Source organism: Xenopus laevis, chromosome 4S (genome assembly GCF_017654675.1).
Source record: "Xenopus laevis strain J_2021 chromosome 4S, Xenopus_laevis_v10.1, whole genome shotgun sequence".
Lineage (NCBI taxonomy): Eukaryota > Metazoa > Chordata > Amphibia > Anura > Pipidae > Xenopus > Xenopus laevis.
The window spans coordinates 79,503,125-79,512,517 of NC_054378.1; the positions used below are offsets into that span (position 1 = coordinate 79,503,125).

Consider the following 9,393-nt stretch of genomic DNA (forward strand, 5'->3'; position numbering starts at 1 on the left):
CAAAAGATTCAGGGTGAATACCGAACCGAATCCGCATATGCAAATTAGAGGTGGGACCGGGAAAACATTTTTTACTTCCTTGCTTTGTGCAAAAATTCATGAGATTTCCCTCCCTTAATTTGCATATGCAAAATTAGGATTCGGTTTGGCCAGGCAGATGGATTTGACCGAATCCAAATCCTGGATCCGGCGCATCCCTAAAAATAAACATGGTAATTAGGGGGTGTGACCACAAAAATGGGTGTGGTCACAGAACTTTTCGCAGCGCTATGCACACCAACTTTTTTGTCCCTCTTTTTATTTCCAAAATGATTGGAGGTATGAGGAAGTAGTGTTCGGTTCTGTTAGACATCCAGCATTCCAGCCTTTATACATGACATTTTTGGCTAACTATATTAGAATCATTTTTTATTTTGCACAGCCTATCTATATATACACCCAGTTTTTATATTTATTCTGATCAATTCCTTTAAATGAGCAGCTACTGCCTGTCTATAAAAAAACAGCCCCACCCCTGCATAATTGTGGTACCAATACTCAGGGACTTGATCCTTGAGCCAATAGGGACACCTTTTCTTTTTGGACCGCGGTATTGAAACATGGACTGATGTGACTGGGAGCCCTTCTAGGTAAAGGAACTACCCACTACTACAACCTGAGCGGCCCCGCCTAGAAACTACCGAACTCGCTGACACTGCCCTGGTACTCCAATAGGTACAGGTAGTAGCCACACAGCACAACAAGCGCTCGGTCTCCGGAAGCCGGGAATAAAAGCGGAAGCCGCCGCGCTTGCGCACTGAGTGCGACCGCTCCCTGCCAGCTGCACAGAGTCTCCGGTTCGGGATGGCGAAGAATACGGTGTCCGCCCGCTTCCGGAAAGTAGATGTAGATGAATATGATGAGAACAAGTTCGTGGACGAAGAGGAGGCCGGAGAAGGGCAGCAAGGACCAGACGAGGGGGAGGTTGATAGCGCGATTCGGGGATATCCTTATGTGTCGTGTAAAGTGCCGGCAGGGCCTGTCATTGTATCTTTGTATGAACAGACCGGCTGCTCCCAATGGGGTGACATATGGACAGTGTCACACTCATAACACGCCTCATGGAGACGCTCACTGGCGCTCATTTACACTATTCCTGCCATGCTCCCACTCGTGATAATCTGCACCTCTTAGTCGCTTGGGTGTTGCAGGGAGATGTAGTTCAGCAATATCCAGGTAGGCTTTTTGAAACCCTATAGCAGTATGGGCCCTGCTAAATAGCTGAAGCATGCTTGCGTTTAATAACGAATTTCATGTTTTGTGGGAGATCCTTAATCTCTTTATATGAGCCATTCAGCCATAATTCCTACAGTATTGCATGTATAACTGCATGTGTTTCCCCTTCACCCTTCTCTCTGATCTATTTAAGGTTTAGGAATATCTACTAGAACAAATTACCATAGTTCTCTAAGGGTAGGGCTACACGGACGTTTTCGGCGCGATCCGACGTGCTGCGACAAATCGCACGCGACCTACATAAGGTAAGAAATGACGGATGAAGTCGCAGCGTTGATCCGATTCGTCTGCATCCGACATTCGTGTCAGATCAACGCTGTGACTTCATCAGGAATTTCTATCTACCTTCTTTCCGTCGCATGTGTTTTGTCGCAGCGCGTCGGATCACGCCGAAAACGTCTGTGTAGCCCTACCCTAATAGTAGCCTGATGTTTCAGACACCCCCCAACTGACCAGTGCTTCAAGTTTAGAGATCAGGTTAGAGAAATTAGAGATTTCAGATATAGATAATGTGGTTTGTGGAACAGATTGTGTCTGTTGTGTTGTTGCACATTTGCTTCTGTCCATGCACTTTGTTGTTTGCTGTGTGTGTGTCTGTGCATAAAGCTCTAATTCCAGCCGTATGGATTCTATGTAAAGATTTGTGACAAGTAAAATACACGCACACCTTATATGGAGGATGAAGTGTGTAACAAATGTCAGCATGTTCCTCTTTGTAAGAAAGCAAGACAACTACTGTGTGTGTTGTGAGGCTGTGGGAGTGGTTTGTCCTGTGAATTTTGTTTCTCTCTCTAAACACTCTCCCCATCTCTGTCTCTTTCTCACACACAATCATAGATATGCACGTGGTTTTTTTTTTTTTATATATATCTGTGTTTCCAAGGGTGGATAATACAATAGTGGACTTTGAGCCAAATGACACATAGCTGAGCGCTTTGTTAAACACACCTTGGTTGTTCTGCAGCAGTTATTGACCGGTGTATAATACAACCTGGCTGTGAGGCAAGCTTGGTCTTGCTTCAGGTTTAGGAATGCAGGAAGTGGCTGTCTCAGTCATGGGGAAGTATGGGAACTCCTGTTTAGTTGGCATTTTAAATATTTTGTCTCAGATATATTTTAATCACTATGTTTAATACATTTTTTTTATTCAGACCCTACTTTCAAATTAAAAGCAGAATATGCATTTTCACATTTAAGACACTGGCTGACCAAACACTAGCCATAGAGCCATCTAGGATTATACAGAATAAACTGAAATTGATTTGTATTTATTGCGTGGCACTTCTTTTGTTAGTACTTTATTACCTTAACAGCTTGCTACAGGAAACATGATGGGAGCTCTGCAAGCTGTTCTGAAGAATCCACCTATTAATACCAAGAATCAGTCTGCCAAGGTAATGTGCTTTTAAGAAATCCAAGCTCTCATTTTCTGTTGCATACAACAGAAAAAAAATATTTTATACCGTTGCTCATTATTTGCTGAAGTGTAATTACGGTGGTGTATTGAGTACAGGGTATAAAGCAATATTATATCCTACCTATCTTAAGCCAAGGAACTCCCAAATGTCATGTGGTTGTATTAAACAACACTTTAGTTATTTTCTTTTTTAAATAGTCTTGGTTCCCCTTAAACTGTTGCAAAGTTTAAAACACTTCTTTTCAGCTCAGTCAGTGCTTACTTCCCCATTTCTTTTTCTCCCTCCTACCAAAAGTTGTATTCGCATTAAAAACTGTACCACACACATAGTTCCTATTTATATTCACTGTATTGAATGCAATCTGTATGTTCCCATAGTCAGCCTTAAAGGAGAACAAAACCCCCACCAGTAATAAAAAAAAAACCCTACACACTACCCTACATAGTACCACCTCCCTGCCCCCCCCCCCCCGCATAGGTGATTACCCCTGAAAGTGCCCTTAATTCATTACTCACGTACAGGTGCAAAGTAAGTGCAGTGAAGCTCATGGGTGCCATCTTCTGGCTCTTCGGTCTTCTTCGCGTCCTCTTCTTTCCCTTCAGCACTTTTGGCACATGTGCAGTTGCTCCGAGCCGGAAGACTGCTCCAACTGCACATGCGCCAATACGGCGTTCACTTCCCGAAGAATAAAGAAGAGTCTGAAGATGGTGCCCCTGACGTCCGATGCGCTTACTCTGCACCTATACGTGAGCAATGAATTAGGGGCACTTTCAGATAATCACCTATGCGGGGGGAAGCAGGGAGGCGGGACTATGTAGGGTAGTGGGTAGGGGTTTTTATTATTGGAGGGGGTTTAGTTCTCCTTTAAAGGAACATAAAATGTACTGTTGTGCGCTGGTAAAACTAGTGTGTTGGATTCAGAAACACGACTATAGTTTATATAAACAAGCTGCTGTGTAGCCATGGGGACAGCCATTCAAAGCTGAAAAAGGAGAAAAGACACCGGATATACAGCTGATAACAGATAAGCTCTGCTGTATACAATGGCATTCTTCAGAACTTCTCTGTTATCTACTTTGTATCCTGTGCTTGAATTGCTGCTCCCATGCTAATCAGCAGCTTGTTTATATTTTTCTGAAGCAAATGCACCAATTTTACCAGTGCAGGGCAACAGTACATTAAACTGGCTTTCCTTTAAAACACTTTAATTTCCTTTTTATAGGTTTTATGTTCATATAGGCAAGCTTTTCAATAGCATGTTATAACTTATTTTTTACAGTGTTTGGCATTAAGGCATATACCACCCTCTTAATCTTTGTGTGGATTGTGATTTAAGCATTGCTTTTTATTCAGGATCAAGCTGAGCACCTGGTGCTGAAAGTTCTTATCTCCTTTAAAGCAAATGAAATAGAAAAGGCTGTTCAGTCTTTAGACAAAAATAGCATGGACCTCTTAATGAAATACATCTACAAGGGCTTTGAGAGTCCGTCCGACAACAGCAGTGCTGTCCTGTTGCAGTGGCATGAGAAGGTGAGCAAATTGTTCTGTAACAGCATATTTTTGTATTTTCTTAGGCATTTTGTCTTTCTCTCTTTAGATATGTATATATGATGAAGATCATATACATTCATACATATGTAAATATGTACATAACAAATCTCTTATAGTAATTTGTATACCCATAGTAACAAATGTTAAAAGGCATCGTGCCTTCCAACATAAATCTATACATTCCACGCAAATCTCTGCTACAGAAAAGGAACGTGTTTCAGACCCTGTTGTGCACTTCAGGCAGCAGTAGTCAGGTACAAAATGTGTATAAACGAAAAAACAAAACTAAAAAAAAAATTAACCAGTTTCCCAGCATCTAAAAATATACATTTTGCACTCGCTAATTTATACCCACAAAAACTCTTTGTTTGTAAAGTATTCTTGGATTCTGTAACAATCATAAATTACAAAACACATCAATTAAAATACTTGTGGAGGCCTCAGGTCTTATTAGTGTACATTAAAAAAGAGATCAAAATCCCTTATCAACACAACAAATTTAGAGAGAATAATAAATTGCCACCCTTTTTGGTGGTGATTGCTTTTAAAGGGTTGCACTTAAACTCGCTTTCCCCTCACATCAAAAGTGGTTTCCCTTTATCATCTCTCAAGATAAACAAATTGTGATCAATATATAATGCCCACGTATAGCCTTATGGAGTACAGTATATGCAAAACTTCAAGACCAAATCCGCAGCCAAAGTTGAGCACAGCGCTTCTCTCTCGGTACACTTTAGTAGCTCAGCAACATATGTAGCATACAGTCTTCAATGGATCCAATATCCAGAGAAGCAAGTTGTGCAGTTTGTAAGAAATGCACAGTGGTTCCGCAATTGCACTCGGCTTCACTAGTTTCTGTCCTCAAAAAAACAAACACGCCATGTTTGTTTTTTATGACATAGCTTTATGGAATTTAGTGTATGAAGTACATTAGGACTGCAACCACAACCCATCATTTATTGCAAAGTCCAGCACATAGTTTCTCTTTAGGACCACATTGGCAACACAAAATGAACTGTGAAGCCTGGTTCCATCTTTTTGAGTGGTAGCCATATCTGAGCGGTAGTTTAACACTGGACTTGCTCACTGCACACCTCTTGTCCTCCTCATACTTGCTCAATGAGGGAGCATGTGGATAAACATTGAAACTCCTGGAGTAAAATTAGCAGTACTATGTGAAGAACATGTTTGGGTAATTTTCCTTTTGATAGGGGTAATGATTAATACTAAATATATAATACATGTATGGATGATAAATTAGTGCCAGCTTAAACCCAACATATTGTACTCATTTCCAGTGCATCTATATCTGTGTTGAATAATTAAGTATGAAATGGTATAACTTCCTCAGTGTGACACAGTGGTGGTGTTAATTTCTATGTATGCCATATAGTTCTAAAGAGGCTTTCATTACTCTTATTGCAATTCCTTCTATCTACATGGCCAGTGCAACACAATAGTAGAAAACTTCCATGAGTAGGGGAGACACAGATTGACTTAAAGGAGAAGGAAAGACATATTTAATTGGGGTTGCCAAAAGTTAGGCACCCCTAAATAATTATATATACTTACCTCACACCCCAGGCCGGGGCTTCTATCGGGAGAAAACTGATGGAAGAATCCCGGGCCGGTGCAGTTTTCTGCTGATAGGAGCCCCGGCCTGGGGTGTGAGGTAAGTAAATACAATCACTTGGGGTGCCTAACTTTTGGCACCCCCAAGTAAAGAGCACCTTTCCTTCTCCTTTAAATGTAGAGGTACATGAATACATGGTAGACAGGGCATCCTCTTCTTTATACAGTTGTTATATTTTCCAGGTTGCTAATGAATTGACAAAGCCTTTTAAATAAGCTTCTTGGGTGCTTTTATGTAAAAAGTAAGGCAACACTACTAGGTAGCTGTATACATAACAGCCTCATTTTGACTTTTGCCTATGTTTTTCTTCTCCACAGGCTCTGGCAGTGGCAGGTGTCGGCTCCATAGTCAGAGTTCTGACTGCAAGGAAGACAGTTTGAATGTTCATGTGTTTGTGACAAGGAAGAGCTGGTTCCAAGACCAAAATCCTGAGCCTCAGCTAAGCCAGGGCAAGCCAACCCATAACTCTTCGCTGCCACATTTCTATTCTTTCCTCTGTTTTTTTTTTTTTTTTTTTTTTTTTTTTTTTTTGCAGCTTTCATTTTTTTTTTATAAAGTTTTTAAACAATACAGTACAAATGTGTGCTGTGAGTGCAGTTCTCTGTTGACAGAATTATTAAGTTATCTGCATTTCATTACCTGCCCTTAATGAGCTGGGCTCTTTTGAATAATCACCCTTCCCCAAAAATATGTAGACTGATAGGATATAGAAGCACTTGCAGTGCTCCCTTCACCTACATCTACTGCACCTTCTAACCTCATTTATTCCAGGGCAAAAGCACCAACTTTGTCTTAATCAAAGTCGCTGCCAATTCCTCTGCTTTGCCACTTTCCACTCAGCTAGGAGCATACTCCCAGGAGTGGTGTTTTGTAATCTAAAGCTTTTATATCTCTAAACAGATATCTCAGATACATATCTTGGAGGAATCTGGATTTCATTGCATTACTCCTTCAGGTCCTAAATGTTTAAAAAGGGATATTTTGTGCTTGATGCAACAAGACTGTGCTTACTATGCAGCTATAGCAATTTTTTTCCCAAATCAAAAAAAAGATGACTTGATTACATGTCCGTTAATATCCATTCAGCATTTGTCCATATTTCAGAACTTACCTCTCAATTGCCTGAAAGTACATACTGACACTGTGCAGCCAATTGCCATATATCAAGTGAGGGCCTAATATTAAGTTTAGGGGTTCTACTTTCCTGGTAATGACAATAAAATATTTTAACGGGTTACCTGTTTGTGGATTAAACAGGCATCTCACCATTTCAGGATATAGCTGCTTTAGTTAATGAGGTGAAACTCCTTATGAGGGCTTTTTGACAATCCATAAGTATTCCAAGTGCACAGTAAGCAAATGGCTACTTGTCAGTTACTACAGAGCTAAAGGTTGAAATACTTAATATGATTATCTGGCACCACTGATGCATATAGTTGCATGGTATAGTTTCAGATCTCCTTCCACTGCAAAGCATAATGTGGCGTTCAGATTCTATCATTATAGTTGGGAATTCCAAGGTGGAAAACACTCAACAACCATTTGCCTAAAGGAGTGAGGCCTTAGTCACTTCTGTGCAAGAGTCCTATAACTCTTAAAAATATATTACAGGGCCTTTAGAAATTAAGCTGCTCAACTTTGCTATGTTTTTTATGGATGAAATTAAAAACCTATTGATTTGGACACGTGAGTTCTTCATTTATACCTAGCAGATGTTGTTTTGTGTTGTACAGGTAGGGGATCCCTTATCCAGAAACATCCCGAAAGCTCCAAATTACGTGCAAATTATATTGATTTTCTCTGTAGTTATAAAACCGAACCTTTTACTTAATCCTAACTATGGTATAACATTTTTATTGGAGGCAAAACAGCCCTTTTTGCTTTTTTATCTCTAAATGATTTTCCGTAGACTTCACATTCGTATTATTGTACGAAAACCAGTGCAGATCATGATATCTTCCAATTGTAAATGGGACATCTGCCATTGACTTCTACATTACCTCAGCAGGTTTGAGACTGAGTACTTTTTTATTCAGACTTTTAGCAGCCTTGGGGTTTAATTAATCACTAAAATTTCCCCTTTAAAACTCAGAGGAGAAAAAATCGGACTTTAGTAAATAACCCCCTTAAAGTATGGCATACAAATTGCAGAAATACCTCTTATCTTGAAAACTCTAGGTCCCAAATATACTGAATAACAGGTCCGGTACCTGTACTTGGGTTATGTCAGCATAAAAATGGACATGGAAGTGTGACAGTTAAGGATGTACTTCTGCACAAATAGTCCTGCATAGGTGGAGGGTGAATTTTATATTTGGAGAGGCTACGGTTTAAGGTGGCCATACACGGGCCGATAAAAGCTGCCGACAGACCGTGTCGGCAGTTTATTGGCCCGTGTATGGGGGCCCCCGACGGGCTTCCCCGATCGAGATCTGGCCGAAAGTCGGCCAGATCTCGATCGGATGGGATTAAAAATCCCGTCGGATCGCGGCCGCATCTGTTAGTTGATGCGGTCCCGCGATCCGACCGCCCGTTTGGCGAACGCTAGGATCCGATCGTTGGGCCCTAGGGCCCACGATCGGATCAGCCCGATATTGCCCACCTCAAGGTGGGCATATCGGAGGGAGATCCGCTCGTTTGGCGACATCGCCAAACGAGCGGATCTATCCGTGTATGGCCACCTTAAGTCACATGCAGTGATTTCTCCACGTGCAGTATTTAAAACCATTGGCAAAATAGTTGATTATAGGCCCCCGACCATTCATTGAAAAAAGTTAAGTCAGTCTGTATAAGGGGTGGACATCTCACATGCCAGTAAAATCACAGTAACATATGGTTAATTAGCACTGCATTAACCCCAGACGTGACAGTAAGGGGGAGAGCACCAGGCGGGGAGCACAGAGCAGCAGAGGGGCACATACATGAACTAGCTTTTGAAAAAGTAGCCGGGGGACTACGAAACGCGTCAGTCGTGATGGTCTATATACACATGGCGTTCTTTTGTATTGAATTTTAAATGGATTAAATAAATACTGGATTTTACATAAAATACTCTACGTGGTGCTCCATGCTTTACACATGAACTAGGGTAGGCAGAAGATCCTTTAACAGGTACTTGCACAGTGTCCCCCTATTGTTGCGCCATAGGCAGGTGCCTCTTCTGCCTACCCCAAGTTTCGGCCCTGAGTGGTGGTATTTACTGGTCACTTGCTATGACTTACTAGACATAGGCAAAGTTCGAAGGACTCATTTAACACCACAACTGCAGTTGTAAAAATGGATGCAGATGGTTCACATATTGACTCCATTCATTAAAGGTTCGTCCAAAGGCAAGCCTTGCACTTCCTTACTCTCGCGAATGGCTGCATTTTGTTCAGAATCACGTTCAAGTGCACCTATTGATGCCAGGAGCTACTGCCACTTTCAAGTAGTCCACTACGAGTTATATCAATAGACACAGCTGAATCAACGATCGTGAGTTGGACTTTGCACACTTCATTAAATTTATAACTAGAT

General features: G+C 41.2%; 1 protein-coding gene across 1 annotated transcript; it reads left to right on the forward strand.

Annotated features, from left to right (window-relative positions):
* Positions 1 to 808: 808 nt before the first annotated feature.
* Positions 809 to 7,560, forward strand: arpc5.S (MGC83272 protein). Its single transcript, NM_001094415.1, is given in 4 exon segments — positions 809 to 983; positions 2,597 to 2,669; positions 4,047 to 4,223; positions 6,195 to 7,560. Coding segments are annotated over 4 exon segments (453 nt in total). The 5' UTR covers positions 809 to 843; the 3' UTR covers positions 6,258 to 7,560.
* The last annotated feature ends 1,833 nt before the right edge of the window (positions 7,561 to 9,393 follow it).